Raw genomic sequence first — 18028 nt, 5'->3', positions numbered from 1 at the left:
TTTAATATAGTTTACAACAGTTAAGTCATGAATTAATACAGTGCCATATGTTGTCTGTTTTTGTTAGATTTATTGTTTAATTGATCATACGACAAATATTTCATGGTGACTTCATAACTCAGCACTAACTACACTACCAAGCTGTTGACCGATTTTCAGACAAAGTGTTTTGATGAGCACCACAACAAAAATAGTTGTTCTTATTTGCTCTGAAAGTGAAGAGGACATCTATTCACTGTGGTTGGTTTGTATCACTACTCTCAAGTTATTCAGCAAAAAATGCCTCTCCATACTGTAAAACATAACCTTATGGGTAAGGATGGACCATTCAAGACAGCCAGTCCTCCAGATAGTTTCTAGTTTTGTGTTTTTGGGCCACAGGTCAAGTTCTTCTATTTCAAGAGTCAAGTCTCAAATCCCTGCCCTGAATTCTTAATGTTTCAACTTATAAATATTCATGATGTAACTGTCCAGTATCTGTATAATGAGACATCCCTGAATTTCCATTTTTGTTTTAATTGTATTATTATTATTTTTTTAAACCTGTCCTGTTCAGCTGCATGGCCTTGCACAATACTGAATCTGTATACCTTTGTGCTGAAACAGGGGAGTTTGAAATACTCCCCCTGCTTATTTTTTTAATTTTTTAATTATTCTGATGTTCATTGAAAATTCAGCCGGACAGAAAAGGGTTTTAGGGAACATACAAGAGGGACAGAGTGAACAAGGGGACTAGGGGTGAGAACCAGAGCAGAGCAATAGTGAGAAAGTCTAGATATTTCAACACAAGTAACAACAACATTTACAACAATTTACAACAATTATTTGTAGTTTGGGGGACGGGGGGGGGAGACACACACCCCGTGTACACCTGTAAGAAGCTGTGAGTTGATATGCTAGTATAACCTGTGTTGTTATTAGTGATTCCAGCACAAGTAATTAAAGTCTATAGTGTTTCTATCAAACTTATTAGTGAATGAACACCATATCACATGCATGTTAGTCAACTGGTGTACAGAGTTGCTGAGCCGGCACATCGAGGAAGGGTGAGGCCCCCCCAAGGCCGAGTCAACAAGCCCGTCCAGCAGGGGACCCAATCAGGGGGATGCCACCAACCACCATTGGAGGTCCCAAACCCAACTGAAGCGCCCCGACCAGTCCCAAGGGGAGGGGCACAGGCACCGGACCTCCGCCCCCATCACCCCCGGAGAGCATGGGGGCCCCAGCCCCCAACAGGGCCCAACGCAGGGGCCAACCGGTCATAGCCCGCCGAAGCGAGCCCAAGTTAAGCACCCGTCGTGAGTAGGGTTGTGCATCAAGAATCGTGACAACCGCCCAAACCCAAAAATACCCGGCCCCCACCACAGCCCCGACGTCCACAGCCCACCCACCCCGAAGAAGAAGCGGCGAAAACCAACAAAGAAGAGCACGCATGAAGACGCGCCTGCGCCCAACGGCGGCAGCGGCGAACAAAAGCGCGCCCTAACCCCGCCAAAATCAATCACCGGCCACCCCAGCGCAACACCCGGAACAAGACCATAGCATGCAAAGGAGGCCTCCACGACGTGCATCACCTGACGCGTCCCGAGCCCCAGCCCACACCGCACGGAGCTCCAGCGAAGCCAACTTCCAGTCAACCTGGCGAACAAAACCACAAAATATGTCCATGCCAACACTGAGACAGCCAACAAGGCAAACGGCCGGACGCACCGACGGTCGCCACTGCCCACCCCAGTCCCCAAACCAACACAATCACCGACGACAGAGGGGAAAAAAGAAAGCTCTGAGCCAAAACCCTACCGCAGCAACCCCACACCACAATGAACTGGGACAAAACCCACACAAACGCTGCCCCACCGCACCGCAAACACCAACCCCGCGCCCCACTGTTGAAAATCATGAATGGAACCAGCACTCCACAGCACACGGCCCCATCCATTTAAAAAAATAATAATAATAAATCACCACCGCTGTGCGAAGCCCCACCCCCGTGCCAAAATGCCGAGCCCCTGCACGTAACCCTTAAAACAAAAGGCCACAAGCTCTAAACAGGAAGCCAAGCCAAAACCCGCACACACAAAACACCCGACGTGATGTAACCGTTCCAAACAACCACCTCAATAACGCTGCATCCAACCCCCAGCCGAAACACTAATCAATGAATACGAAGTCAACCGGGCAACCCCCACACAATTATGGTAAACGGGACATGCACTAAATGTGGGAGACCTATCAAAACTTGAAAGGACTGTGAGATTGCGGAAAAATACATTCCCTTCCCACAGGTCCTGGGAATATGATGTAATATCCTAGCAGGATACTTCTTCGTCTTGAATGGAGCATATCACCAGGAATGTCATGGAATTGTATTCTATATATTATTAAACTTGATGGGGCATAACTACCATCTCAATTGTTGTTCATATCTTTTTATTTATTTATTATTATTTTTATTATTCAATCGGCTGTATGCAGAATATCACTTGACCAGGACAACAGGTTAGCAGTCTTCCGGTGTATGCTGCAATAACTAGCGAAACAACGGCTTGGTGACATGATGATTTGAACCCAAACTTGCTAAAAGAAACAAAAAATATTTAAGGCTGGTGTTAAATACATGTATATAATTTATTCATACAAATATGATAACACGAGGCGGCACGGTGGCCGACTGGTTATAGCGTCTCCCTCACAGTTCTGAGGACCGGGGTTCAATCCCTGGCCCCGCCTGTGTGGAGTTTGCATGTTCTCCCCGTGCCTGCGTGGGTTTTCTCCGGGCACTCCGGTTTTCCTCCCACATCCCAAAAACATGCATGGTAGGTGGATTAAAGACTCTAAATTGCCCGTAGGTGTGAATGTGAGTGCGAATGGTTGTTTGTTTATATGTGCCCTGCGACTGGCTGGCAACCAGATCAGGTTGTACCCCGCCTCCTGCCCGATGATAGCTGGGATAGGCTCCAGCGCTCCCGCGACCCTTGTGGGGAGAAACGGCTCAGATAATGGATGGATGGATGGATAATAACACGAACGAAGCCTAACAATCAGATATTGTCATCTTTGGTGGCTCTTTGGTGATATCTTGTGTTTAAAAAATAAATTGGAGACATTTAAAGTGCTTTGCCACAGTCCCCTTTGCCATTTCACCAAAGCTGTGTTGTGAAAGTGCTTTCACCTGTTTTGCCGAATTCGGATGTAGGTTGCGCATATACCGCATCCGATTGACTTGTAAAGTGACTTTATTAGAGAGAGACAGCATTTTGTACTTCATGAGTCAAAGTCTTAAACGTAATGAAAAAGATGCCTTTCTGAGGTGGCGTTTTAAGGTCAGACTCTAAATAGATCATATTTTCTTTTCATTTTGTCTTTGTTACCCTTTGTTCTGCTCTGTCTGCTTTTCTCCAAATGAGTTTGTATCCAGTTGAGCCTGATGCTGTTAATCTGGTAAACCAGAATCAATACCCGCCTCATCTCTCCCGTACAAATAAAAGTGGCCCAACAGTAAGTTGTATTTTCTTCTATATGTCTGTAAAGGATGGCCTTTCCCCTGTTGTTGTTTTGATTACTGAGATTCCTGTACTGGTATTGATTTGTTCTGTAGAAATAATCCTTGAATTTTGATGGGATTATTCTAAAAGTATTCTCAAAAAAAAAATACAAAAAGTTGTATTTTGTGCATTACACATGATGACATGTTTTGTTGCCAATTTCGAGAGGATTTAGCTTGCAAAACCTGCAACTTTGTAGTTGGGAGATGAGGCTACCACCTGAGCCAAAAGCGTAGGCAATTTAACTTATTGTAAAATATTACTTTTAGTTCCAGGCGGTAGGTTCACTTGCATCCAGTAGGGGGAATCGACTGCTCGCTCTGTTGCCATCTGCCTCTCACTTTCCAAACCCTCTCCTCCTCTCCCATGCATACTCCCAGGTTGTGGAAACGCTGCAGCCCAATGGTCTGCGTCTGCTTGGCTGCTTTAAGACCCTCCTACCAGCTGGGCTGAAAAAAGAGGCGGCACTGTGCTTGCAAGCCTCGGACGAGCCCCCTTTTACCGCCCTGTCAGTGTGGAAGAGAAGGGAAGAGAGAGAGAGAGAGAGAGAGAGGTGAGTGATCGAGAAAGCGTATGCGAGGGAATGAGAGAGCAACTGTGTGACAGAGGCGAAGAGAACGAGGCAGGCTGCTTAGACAAGTGAGAGAGCAGAAAGGAGGAAATAAGGAACATATATTTCCAGAGCAGGAAGAGGGAGGAACGCAGACGAGGGGCTCTTTCTCTTCGAGCCGCAAGGGGCACAGTCACTACTTTTATCCACTTGTACATGAAACCGAGTGGACTGGACTAACCAATTAGTGGATTTTTAATACTCATTTCTGCATCCTTAGGAAACTGGAACAATTCCTTTGTGCTTTTCTTGTATTGCAAGTCAGAGGACAGTCCGTGTCTGTGCTTGCATCTTCGTGTGGTCTGTTCTGTGCACAAAGTGCATCTGTCGGCAATCGGTGCTGAGGATATCTCCCCTCTGTCATACAAGACACCGTTGGATCAGACTACAGAGAGGAGAGAGAGCGTGTGTGTACGAGAGAGAGAGAGAGAGAGAGCGCATCAGAATCAGTGTGTGCATGAGAGGGAGGACCATTAAAGCCAAGGCAAAAGTGAAATAGCTCGAATAGAGAAGGGAACCCATACCTCCTTTCCCTGTTTTCCTTTGCCATTCCTTTCCCTCCTCTCTTTTTCCTCCTGTTCCTCTCCCATTCACCAAACCTTCACAGGACCGCTTGCTTCTCTTCGCAACTTCTCTTTCCTATCCATCATTTATCTCTCCCTGATCACACCTTATCCAATACTCGCGGTGGAAGAGCGTGCCACTCTTGGATCAAGAACTTGAGGGAGTATTTCCATCCATCCAGGAACGAGAGACTGAGGGACAGTCTGCCTTTTACGGAGCACATTAAGACATTTGCCATCCGTTTCCCAGCTGTTGTGCAGCACACAGACATTGGCTTCCCTCTTGTGGACCCACTAGTGACAGCAGTGTGGACAAGGAAGAAAGGATTCCTACAAGCTATCCACTCCTCCACTGTCACTGTTTGCGACTGAGCAGCTCCCTCCCCCTGTGTCACCATTCCCTGCCTCAGTGCTAAGGATTCCAGCTACATGGGCAAGCGATTGGAGCAGCAGCCAATGTACCCTCAGTACACCTACTACTACCCCAATTATCTCCAGACTAAGGTACGCCACTCCTCTCACATTCCTTGAGCATGCTCGTCTAATTCCCACACCCCTACCCTGTCTAACTCCCACCCACCCTCAAACCCTCACCTTATCCCCTTCTCCACGCTCCCACTTCAACCTCCTCTCATCCTTGAGTGGAGATGGCACGTGATTGATAGCTGGCCTTGGTTGTGATGGTTTCATGGGACAGGTACCTTGTTGGAGTTTGGATGTCTATATCAGTGAGTGTCAGGGATCAAGGCTGATCGCTGTGATCTGTTTGGCCAGCCTTCAAAATTTTTTTACTGGGAGCAACCAAATAACCTTCATTCATTGCTCATCTACCCACCAAGAGGACAGCAGATATGAATAGAACAACAAGCTTTTGCACTTGGCGATTATCTAACAGTTGGGACCCCAGCTGATTTACTAGTAAGGCCTTTAATTACATGTAAATAAAGAATTCTGAGCCACTAAATAGGACATGTCTCATTGTACTTCTATCTGACAAGAAGATAATCAAGTTTTGGGTGCTGGTGGAAGGATTGGTTCTGGCCTAGTCGAGGTGTATGGAAAGGTGCTTAGGTTTGAGTTGTACTGTTGTTGTAGTATGTACCAGTGCCCTTAAAATTGAAGACCATGATCGGACACTAGTTACTATGAATACCAGTTTGTAGTTTCATGATTGTGCTTGCACCGCGTAGAAATGTTTGCAGTTTTGCTGCTGTTATGCTGTACTTTGCTATTTCAGGACAGAATGTCTTTTTTTTAATTTTGTGGTTATGATATTTTAGAATCCCTCAATGAGTGCATAATGGAACTATGGCTTTGAACATCCATATTCTTTGTTGAATGACCTAAATGTGTCCAAAACTGGAACGTGTCAAATAAATATAGCTTGGTAGATTCTTTTTCTTGCTCGCTTGTTCTTATTTTGTCTTGGAAAGTGTTCTATCTTTGGATGTTAGCGTCACTCACAATTGGGGAGGGACATTTGATGAGATCCTTGATCGACCTTTGAGGGAAATAAATGTTTCATTCACTCCTCTTTTCTTGCCAGTGTTGAAGAACAATCCTGCCAAAAGGAGTTGAGTTTTAGCCGTGGTCTGTTCGGCTGTATTACCATGGCTGATGTCTTGTTGCTCTTCTTTCATCTCAAACTAGTTATGACCTACATAGTCTTATCACAACAAGTCAAATCACACATCTATCATATCCGTAAAAAAAGGGACCGGACTCTTCAGTCCGGTGCGTCCAGGTTCACGTCACAGAGAGCTGAGACGCTTACTCCATGATGTGACATTACTGACGTGTGACGTGGTCACCTTCCTCATAGCCACTGACTGACCAAACTTGAAATAAATGTCATCATGGTTTCTAGTTTAGCCATTTTGGGTTTTTCACAACATCGTGTTTTACACAGACTTAAATGTGTATTCATTGTGCTTGCGAGGAGGAGCTGCATGCATATGATGTCTCAATCATAGCAAGAGTTTGTATTTGCACAAATTTACCCTAATGAGAACGAGCGTTGGACATCTCCTGTTGAGGAGGCCCAGAACATGCTGCAGAGACTATGTCTCCTGGCTGGCCCAGGAATGCCTCAGGATCCCCCCCGGAAGAGCTGGACAAAGTGGCTTGTGAAGAGGGAAGTCTGAGCTTCACTGCTTCAGCTGCTGCCTCTGCAACCCAACCTCAGACAAGCGGAAGAGAATGTATGGAGGATATAAGTGAGAATTTTTCACTAAGATGGATTATGTTGGCACAATGGTTCCCATACGTTGTTATGACTTTTTTTTTTTTTTTTTTAAATGATACACCCCGTTGTTATGCATCTGCTTTCGATACCGCTTATCCTGATCAGGGTCCAAGAGAGCTGGCATCTAACCTAACTGACTTCTGGCAAATTTCAAACTATAGTACACCTTGGACCCGTGGCTGGTCACTTACATGACCCGTGTAGAAAAAAAAAAAAAACATATTGAGTGGGAACTGAAACCAAGCTGCCTGCACAGAAGTCAGGCGAGTGAAGTTCTAAACCATCATGGATGCCCCTTTGCTTTGTTAGCACTGCATATCAAATAATTGCATAATTTAATAATTTAAAATCATTAGCTGATGCTGACATGCTGCTGCTCATGTTGTGGGTTTACTGTCAGTTTATTCATGTGAGAGCACATGCACGCATGTACTCGTACGGTTTAGGGATATTACCTTTTTGTATCATAAATAGAATGCTGGTATATAATATGGCATAGTTCTGTTGCAGAGTTTCACTACAGCGCCCTTTTTTAAAGAATCAATTATTGAAATGTTTTAATCAATTCTGAATCATTTAGATCAGCATCGGGATTCATCCAAGAATAGACGTCTCCTTAGCCCTATTTTTCCTATCCCTAAATTTCACACAATTTCTTAACGATCAATAAATCGATGATTACGCCCATCCCTAATCCCCCAAAACATAAATAAAATGTAAAACATGTAGTAATGAACAGAAAATACAAATTGTATTAAAGGAGGTAATAAGAACAAGAATGGTACTAGGTACTGGTGAACGGTGAGCTTCCAGCAGGGGGGACCTGGCTGCAGCCCCACCTGGCAGTTCACCAGCACTCCCTTCTGATTTATAGTTTAATACATTTGTGCTGCTGCCATATGCCTTCCTTCTCCATCCGCTGCTCCTTCCATCATCTGCCTCTCCCTCCCTCCCCACTTCCCCTATCTCAGAGCTGCTCATCAGGGTGGCCTCTCAGTCAGGGTATCCCCCCTCAATCTCCTTCCCTCCCTCGCTTCCGCTTGTTTCACTGCTCTCTTACTCCTCCCTCGTCCACTCCGCCTTCCTCTACACTGTTGCAACAGCTCCCACTCCTGCATCCTCTGCCTATGCTGCAGTTCACTCCCAAGGTCAGTGGAGATCCGATCTTGCCACCGTCAGCGATTGATTTATCCTTGACTGGGCCGCTGGGGTCGTGTGCCATGCAAACAAGACCGATGGTGGAGAGCGAGGAGAGCATACATTTATATTTATAAATCGCCACACACCGACATCCATAATAATTTTCATGGTTAGTTGGTATATCCTGTAGGTAGGTTTGACAGAGCCACAGGCAAGGGAAGGTGCAATGAATCACCAAGTACCAGTATATAAAATTAGCCTTCAAAATTGGGAAAAATCGAGAAGTCCTCTCAGCGCTCAGACGCGGTGGCCGTGTCTGTTGAATGCTCCTGAAACACACCCCACAGAACTTTCTGCTGTCAATCAAATACATTTGCATCGCTAGTATATGCCTAAACATCCCTATATATTTGAGTTGCGAATATAGATCCGCTTAACGCCTCCAGTGGCTGGAATATATCCCACCGAGTCGCCGCGACGAGAGGCACCAGCTTGCTCGCTGGCTAACAGCCTTCCAGATGCCGCGGACCGGCAGCGGGCTCGTCCAAAATGTCACCGCCTCGCTTGGTGTAGTCCTGGTGCGTGGGTCCACTTAACAGAGACACTTCAGGGAAAGGTAATCGTTTATTAACACAGTGGTTCACATTATTCAGCCTGCTCAAGCAACATAACAGACCGTTTAGCACATGCCTTCTGCTGGTTATATAGCCACTATGCTTTATGTTTCAACGTGGCCTGAATAGCACTAACTATGTCACACTTAATAACAACACCGAGTGGTTCTGTAAATTGTGGCATCAAGCTAGCTGGCTAACTGCACGCTTTAGTGGTAGATAGAAATGGGCCAAGTAATTATAACTAAATAACTCACAATTTTGCCAGATTGAAGTTGCTCAGTTCTCAAAGTACAGTAAGGGAGGGACGACTCATGATGGACACACATTGTGTTTTAAGTTTGATAACAAGTGAAAATGCACACATACTGCTCTGAAAGTGAGTCTGCATATTTCACATAACTTCCAGTATACATTCTTCTTTTTTAATGTTCTTCATTTTGTAATAACCTGATTAAGGCTTGAGCTTTTAATGGAGTAAGTGTTGCACAAAAAAAAAAGTTAGGTTAATTCTTTGATGCTCATCACACAGAGGCCTTGTGAGTGAACTGAAACCTTGATCATTAAGTCATGTACAACTGAGGCTTGTATTTCATGCATAGGATTTGTGCGATTTAAGATGCAATTTTTTTACAGTTCATGGGTGTTCGACAAATTTAAGAATCTGTTTGCCTTCAGTGCTGCATTCTTAATGTATAGCCTCATACTCCCAAGATGTGGCATGACTATCCGCAATGGATAGTAAAGGGAAATGGTAGGCATAAATCGCTCTAAAGTTCAGCTATTTTCATTCTCTTGCTTCCATTTTGTGGCAAATACTTTTGATGTTTGTGGAAAAATTATACAACCTCCTGCAGATGAGTACATAGTAAAGAATGTAAAGAGAACTAGGGTCTTAATGGCCATTTTGTTATTCCTGTGGATGTACTGTGCATCATATTGTCATTTGATGGGATTCTCTGGGGCTGGCCATAGAGTGCTTGTTAACCCACATTAGAATGTGAAAGTCGGGGAATGAGATAAAACAATAACATTTGTCTTTGAAGTGATTAGTGCGGTGGGGCGTAGCATGTGCTCCTCTTTAGCGGACTTATTGATTCCTGAAATAGTGTCGCTATGCGCGCGTGTGTGTGTGTGTGTGTGTGTGTGTGTGTGTGTGTGTGTGTGTGTGTGTCCATGTTGCTTTTATAAAAGGTTATGGTTATCTTATGACTCTTGTTTTGACTAGAGTTGTTGTTGTTGTGACTTCCGGCTTGTCCCATCTGGGGTCACGAAAGTGAGTCACTTGCATGATTTATGTTTGGAAAAGTTTTTACGCTGTACGCCCTTCCTGACACAAGCCATCCATATTTTTTTACGGGCTTGGGATCGGCAGTGGCTGAGTATTGGGACACTGACCGCTACACTAGCAGTGCCTTGTTTTGATGAGAGGTTTCTTTAAATGTCCCAATTCTTTCATTCCAGCCTTTATCCAACCTTGGACAGTTTTACTCTATGTGTAGTGAGAATCACACACGTGAATGTCCACGTGATAGGTGAATCATTTGCATTTTAAATACGAGATTACCACATAGCACCTCACCCTGGCAAGTACATGAGAACAATTACAGTACTCAAAGCGATGTGTGCGTGTGTGTGTGTGTGTGTGTGCGTGCAGGATATGTATATAAAGTACAGTATATTGAAGGAGAACTAGGCACCTTTGCTGTGATGCAGTATCACTGCTCTTACATTACAGGCCTAAGTTCAGCCACACCATACCCCTGGCAAACAGTAGTATGCCACGCAGTAATGCTTTAGCACACACCCTGGCTGCTGTGTCATGACCTAGGAGCATGTGGCAAGCATACAGAATCTCAAAAGCTGACATAGCCCAAATTGAGGGAGCTTGAGCAGCACCTCTTGTCAATGGCCTTAAACAAACACCTGGCAAAAGGAGCTTTTTGAAAGTCTGTTTGTGAACATGCTATGATTTTATCAAACGAGAAAGAAACGATGTGTAGGAAAGGGATTTCTATGTTTGCATAACCCGGAAAGAAAGTTGATGTAATGTAAAAGACAGTAGGTTAAAAAGAAAAGATTTGGACTTAAATTTGGGGAATAATCCATTGTGCTGTACAGACACATTCATTTTAATACAATTTTTACTGGGGGAAAGATAGCCATTCGGTGGTTCAGGGTGTACCTCGCCTCTCGCCTGACGATAGCTGGAATAGGCTCCAGCATGCCCGCGACCCTTGTGATGATAAAGCAGTACAGAAAATGGATGGATGTTCAAACTTGTATAACAATTGGGAATGTACCTTATGAATATGTAAATTACCAGTGCAGTTTGAAAGGGTTTATGAAGGCGTTTGACTCTGGAACAGATTTTTTAATTTATTATTATTATTATTATTTATTTATTATTATTTCAGATGAGAGAAAAATACAGATTGTGTTTGATCTCAGAGGTTCTACTGTATATATAATTGAAATGAACCAGAATAATACAAGAGTAACTGACCTGTTTCTCCTTCTTTTGGCAGTTTGATGGAGCTCTTTTTACAAGAAAAACATATTCTGTCATATTTACTACAGTATAGCACAGTCCTACTGTGAATCCAGCAAGAAGGTGTTTTCTACATTTATCTACTCACCATGTATGGATTTATTCTTATTTCGCTTATTACTTGTGCAATTGTTTCTGTCATGTTTGATTTGATTGTATATGACAATTAGCTGGAGGTCTATATCCTGTGAACATAAATACACAGTATAGAAGGTGTTATGATGCCATGGCCTGTCTTTACACCCAACCATTAAGGTTGTGTGTGCTTTAAAGTAGGGGACCGTTACAATTTGTGGACCACATCTCAATTACAATTGCTTTACAAGCGCTTGCTTAACAGTGATATCCAATTTTGTAAAGAACACTGAAGGGGATGGGCAGATAATTAAATGGCACACTTTTTTTTCATAAACGATATGATTGTGAGGGCATCTCAAACTGTATTAGCTCAAGCCTGGGCTCCACAGCAGGGTAATGCATGGGTTTTTATTGGCATTTTACGAGCACACACTTCTCTCTCTCTGTGTGTGTGTGTGTCTGTGTGTGTGTCTGTGTGTGTGTCTGTGTCTATCAAAAGGCATTTGCTATATAAGAAGTTGAAATACCGCAATTTCCCGTGCATAATGCGCAGCCATGTATAATACACACCCCCAAAGTTGCCCTCAAAATTCTGGAAAACCCTTTTACCTATGTATAATACATTTTTACAATGCATGATCTTGCTTCTACCCATATGATCAAAACATGAAATATTGTCTGTATTTTGTTGTGTTTTTAAAGAATAATTCTGAAGTTAAGCACTTTATTTGAACAGTAATACTTTCTTTTATTTACTTGCTCTTAATTTAAAATTCACAGCTCTACTTTAAGTTAGTAAATTAGAAAACACACAGTTGTGCTCATATGTTTGATTACCCAGGCAGAATTTGTAAGATGGGTACAATTCTTTAAAGAAAACATGAAGGACCAGGCGAACCACAGTTAATTTTATTTTAATGGGATTAAAATTTGACGGTCAAGCATTTCAGAAAAGTATTATCATTAAACAAAACATAACCATAAAGAAATTAATGATGGGTGTTGATTAGTTATCAGTCATATTTAAAAACAAAACAATATTTCACAAATTCTACCTGGGTATGTAAACGTTCAAACATTTCAGAAAAGCATTATCATTAAACAAAACATAACCCAAAAAAAAATTAATGATGGTTGTTGTTCAGTCATCAGTCACATTTATAAAAAACAAAAAAATAATAATAATTCTGCCAGGGTATGTAAACTTATGAGCACAACTGTACATATATGCAGTCATGCGTACCCTTGTCATATTGGAATGAAAGTGTAGACTACACCTTTTTTATAACCTCTAGGTGGCGATGGCATTTTGGAATGAACATGTACAAGCTTTTTCATAACCACTAGATGGCGGCATATATCTATAAAATGTTTTTTTCCCCCCATTTGCCACTATACCTATGCATAAAGCGTACTATTGACTTTTGATAATTTTTGAGGGGGGGAAATTGCGCGTTATACATGAGAAATTACGGTACTATTTGTGAGTGAGTGAGTGAGTGCATGCTTAGCTGAGAAGTGATTAAAATGAACTCTTAAAAGCAGGCCACACTTTCCACTTTGGATGTCCTTGAGCACTTGGCAAACTGAGCATAAAGTACAAGCGCACTCATTGCAGGTTGCAGATAAATGTCTGAAATATACATTCATGTGGGAGTCTTGCCCCGGGGAATTGTTGAGCGTATCTTACTCTCTTATGACCCGAACATTTGTAAATACAGTAAGAGATGGTTTTATTCCTCACTGTCCATTTGGTGAGCTAGGTGGTATAGCGAGAGATCAACTGGATAACTCGTAGATTAAGACATAAAATCCATAGCCTCAAGCACATACCGAAACACACCGGCATGAGTCCATTTGAACGTTATATTGCAGGTTGTCTATGTGTAGTGACAGACAAGCCCGACATTACTGTACATATACCATGGCCACATTTTCATTTTCTGACTGTATAATGAAGCAGAATATATTTTTTCCCTTTTTTTTTTTCATTTTTACAAACTAATTACATAAAGTCCCAAATTAGTCATACTTTTTTCTCAATCGAGGCACAAGGATAGTTTAGAATTCTTTCGATTATGGTAGTTTTTTTTCATCGTGTAAAATATTGTACTTCTGCAAAAGTGTTTGGATGTAAATAATTTTCAAAACTGTATGAAATAAATGAATGGTAATGTGTTGTCACTATAAAAATGTACAAATCAAGTTCACTTCAAAATGAAAGCCATGACCCTAAGGCTCCTAAACATACCCGTCGTTTGAGCCTTATGATTTAAGAAACCATGGCCGTCAAGCAATTCTGTAGTCTTTGCATAGTCCTGGTAACCCACATATTAGTTATGATGCAGTCGGGTTGTACACCACTGCAAACTGCAAACACAATGATAAACTAAGGCTTGTGTCAGTGTCAATCAAAAAGGAAGATTGTTAGCTTTCAAAGGCAGGATTAGTGATAGAGCTCTTGACCTATACCTTCATAAATTGGTAACATGTTACCAAAACAGGAGAGGTATAACATGCTTCATTTGTACAGCATAAATTCAGGAAATGTTAACATTTTTGTCTCTAATAGCAATAGAATGAAGAGCAAAAGCATTGGATAGGAGTCATGTGCTCTGAATGAGCTAACTATACTGGTTGAAAGGCCTTTTGTTGTTTCTCTTTGTAAACGGAAGCTTTCAGCATGTCTGTTGCCCTACCTTTGGGCACATGGTGAATGGTCAGGTTGTGTGGCAACAAGGCAGGATGAGTTGGAAGCTCCTCTTAGCAGCGCTCGCTGACTCAGACTCAGCTGGGATAATTGCTCCTGAATTTTTAACGAGTGGCTGCGTTGTGCACTTTGTGGAGCAGCATGCCTGAAGATCCCTGCATGGCTGCGACTGCAGCAGAATTGCCCCTTTTTTTCACATCCGGAATGAGCAGAACTACAAGAAGTGATGCTATGACTTTATGTTTAAAAAACGCGCATGAATCTACATGCTGTCTCGAGCCGCTTGGCTGCACGGATAATTATCCTTATTTGGTTTCATCTAATCACTGGTTGTAGCCATGAGCTGCCCCTTGCAGAATACGTTACTCTTTGTGTAGTCTGCTGGGTCACTCTGAGATGGCTCTGGAAATAAAATCACAGTGAAGACAAACATTTATTTCAGCATACCGTATTGTGAAGAAGGTAGGAAATCATCCCTATTGTCAAGGAACCATATCTGGTAACCCTAACCCTCTGCGGCAATACAACAGCGTGACTTTTAGCCAATCAATGATGATAATAATAATAAAACTATAATGAAAACTAAATCATGGACCACATTGTTGTTAGAGCGCCATTATGACTGGGAAAACACAAATGTATAATTGCCTCATCATATTACTACATCTACACAACAAATTGATGGATAACTGTTTTTAAATCAGAATTCAAGGAAAATAGTTTGAACTATTCCTTCTATCCATCCATTTTCTAACGCTTATCCGAGGTCGGGTCGTGGGGGCAGTAGCTTTAGCAGGGACACCCAGACTTCCCTCTCCCCAGCCACTTCCTCCAGCTCTTCCGGGGTCACCACGATAAGGTGACGGCTCAAGGAGGGGTGATCAACTATTGTAAAATTTATTTTGAAAAGCGGTTTGGTAACATAAAATGCTTGCAATATCACAATGTTTATTATTATTATTATTATTATCATCACATTCCATTTTCAATTTTGGTGCAGATTTTATCAAGGAACATGAAGTAGAGTTACATGATTCCTTTATCGGGCCACATAAAATGATGTAGAAGGATGGATCTGGTCCCCGGACTTGAGGTTTGACACGTGCTCTAAATTGTCCATGCAGTAGGTGTGAATGGCTGTTTTCTTCTGTATGTGCTCAGGTTATATCCCACTTCTTGCCCAAAGTCTCCAGCTTACTTGGGACTCCAATGACGACAAGATGTATAGAAAATGGATCTGAGATATCTCGTCTGAGAAGTCTAAAGACCCTATAAAGTAAATTGAGATTTGTTTCAAAATACAGTACATTTTACGCGGTACGTGGGCCTTGTATCCATTAGTGTTTAAAGATAACTGCCGAAAATATGTGCAACGACTGAGTACTATGTAATTCGGAATCGATACAGTCTTTCAACCATTTCAGTTTTCCCTGATTGTTTTTTTCTTTTAATTTTTTTAAGTGACTCACTTTGGAGTCCAGCATTAGTCCTCTCTCGCTCACTATATAAGAACTTGAGTACCTTCGAAAGCATCAGTGGCTAGTTGACACAATTCTGAGTTGCTTATTTCTAATTACTTGGACCATTTGTAACAGTTAGATACAGTAGCTAGATAGGCCTACACCACAAAAATGAATCTTCCCTGTATGCCATAATTCACAGAACATCTCGGTGTCGTCGTATCAGTTCAAAAGTGTTATGTATTTTGTATTTTTCAGGCTACTGTAATATGTTGGAATGCAAAGCATTGTGGGTATACAGGTATAACAAGCAGGAAATGTGTGCTTAAATGTATTCCTGTATTCATGTATTCATGTCGTGTGAGTCACAGCCTGAATGACGTGTGCCGCCGTGTTTTATAACCTGTTGACTTTCACTGAAGTCACTCTGTTATGTGGACCTACACACTGACACAATCCAAGCGAGGAAGTGACACCGCAGATGAGTTAGCCTCCGGAAGCCTGTTAGCTCATGAGCTAGCTGGTGGCTAGCGCCTCTCGTCAGGCCGTGGAAAGCCACTTGACCCCTCGGTAACTCTGTAATATATTCCTGTCATCGTAGGCTTTCAGCCGGTATATTTTCGTGGCCCAAACATAGAGGTATGTGTAGGCATAAGAACTTTGCAAGACATCGTGGTATTTGATTAACTGTTGCATTCAACGTTCGAGAGCGGACACAATGGATTGATTTTTCATGATTTTGAAGCCTCATTTTATAACCTTGGCGATTGGTTTTTTTAATCATTCAGATTTGACACATGCAAGATGAATAAATTAATCTATAGTAGTTCTGGTAAACGCGTTCCTGTTCATGCACCTACACACACAGCATGTGTTCTTGTGCCTGCAACCGACTGCAATGTACCTGCACATCTCCAAATACATCCACGTGTACCTGCATCTGTTCATGTACCTGCCAATATGTGTGCGTTAATTCCAAGTTTGAACCTTATCGAAGTTGCATGGACCAGAAACATAATTTATTATTCAACCTCGTTTAGCTGTTCTCCTTAAAGGACCTATGGCGTCTATATTTCAATAACAAGTTCTCTTTGTGTATTTTTTGCTCAAGAAAATGAAACTGGAAGTTCATTACCCATAGTACCAATCTGTTTTGGAGCAATCGATAGGCCTAAATAACTAATTGCCCTGGGAATGCCCCTTTTACTTTGCCAAAATCGATACGCCGCCATGTATTGCTATGATGTCAGTGATGCAGCTGGAGACCAAATTTGCTGCATAGCCAGTGTGGTCAAAGGAATGTGCTACATTCATATTTTATACATTTTTGCTATTGAGAGGAATTCCCCAACGCCCAAAATGATAACTTTTCAGAAAAAAAGACATCTTGCTTTTGTTTCCAAACACTGCTTTGTTCAAGTTCAAGTTCAACAGCCGTGCCCATCAAAGTCCCCCACCGTCAGACGATGGCCACCGACCTTACAAAAGGACTTTTAACTTCACAAAAGCAAACGCGGGTGTTATGTCATCTTTCCAAACTCTTTTTCAATGCAACAATGAGCTGACTAAACCCATGTATATACAATAGGCAGAAATAAATCTGCACTCACTTACCGTAATTTCTCGTGTATAATGTGCATTTTTTCCCCCAAAAAAATTGTCAAAAGTCAATAGTGGGCATTATACATAGGTATAGGGGCAAATGTAAAAAAACCTTCACATTTTATAAATGTAGGCCGCCAACTAGTGGTTGTAAAAAGCTGTACACTTTCATTCCAAAATGCCATCGCCACCTAGTGGTTATAAAAAAAGGGTGGCCTACACTTTAATTCCAATATGACTGGGGTATGTATGACTGCATATCTGTACAGTTGTCCTCATAAGTTTACATACCCTGGCAGAATTTGTGAAATATTGTTTTTTCTTAAATATGACTGATGACTGAACAACAAGCATCATTCATTTGTTTATTGTTATGTGTTATTTAATGATAATGCTTTTCTGGAACGCTTGACCGTTTAATTTGAATCCCATTAAAATAAAATTAAATGTTTTGCCTGGTCCTTCATGTTTTCTTTAAAGAATTGTACCCATCTTACAAATTCTGCCTGGGTAATCAAACATATAAGCACAAGTGTGTGTTTTCTAATTGACTAAAGTAGGGCTGTCAATTTCAAATTAAGAGCAAGTAAATAAAAAAAAAAGTATTCCATGTTCAAATACAGTGCTTAACTTCAGAATAATTCTTTGAAAAAAACTAAAAATACAGATAATACTTCATTTTTGATCAAATGGGCAGAAGCAAAATCATGCATTGTACAAATGCATTATACATAGGTAGAAGGGTTTTCCAGAATTTTGAGGTCAACTTTGGGGGTGCGTATTATACATAGGTGCGCTTTATACACGAGACATTATGGTACCTCCACATCTCATGCGCCCTCCTTTCTTCTGCAAGGAAGCATTACAGCGATCAACCTTAACAAAGCAAGCCTACTCAAATGTAGCCACC

General features: G+C 41.9%; 1 protein-coding gene across 4 annotated transcripts in view; it reads left to right on the top strand.

The window, feature by feature from the left end:
* The first annotated feature begins 4065 nt into the window (after window positions 1-4065).
* The window catches only part of rbms3 (RNA binding motif, single stranded interacting protein), a 308492-nt gene continuing 294529 nt past the window's right edge, over window positions 4066-18028 (top strand). For all 4 annotated transcript variants that reach the window (XR_009767246.1, XM_061664510.1, XM_061664511.1 and 1 more), the window contains exon 1: window positions 4066-5222. Coding sequence is in view for 3 of the 4 variants with exons in the window: in XM_061664510.1 (XP_061520494.1) it covers window positions 5148-5222 (75 nt within the window). In the remaining variant the exon portion in view is untranslated. The remainder of the gene's footprint in view (window positions 5223-18028) is intronic.

The sequence above is a fragment of the Phycodurus eques genome, chromosome 20 (genome assembly GCF_024500275.1).
Source record: "Phycodurus eques isolate BA_2022a chromosome 20, UOR_Pequ_1.1, whole genome shotgun sequence".
Classification (NCBI taxonomy): Eukaryota; Metazoa; Chordata; class Actinopteri; order Syngnathiformes; family Syngnathidae; genus Phycodurus; species Phycodurus eques.
This window is presented reverse-complemented; position numbering and strand designations above follow the sequence as displayed.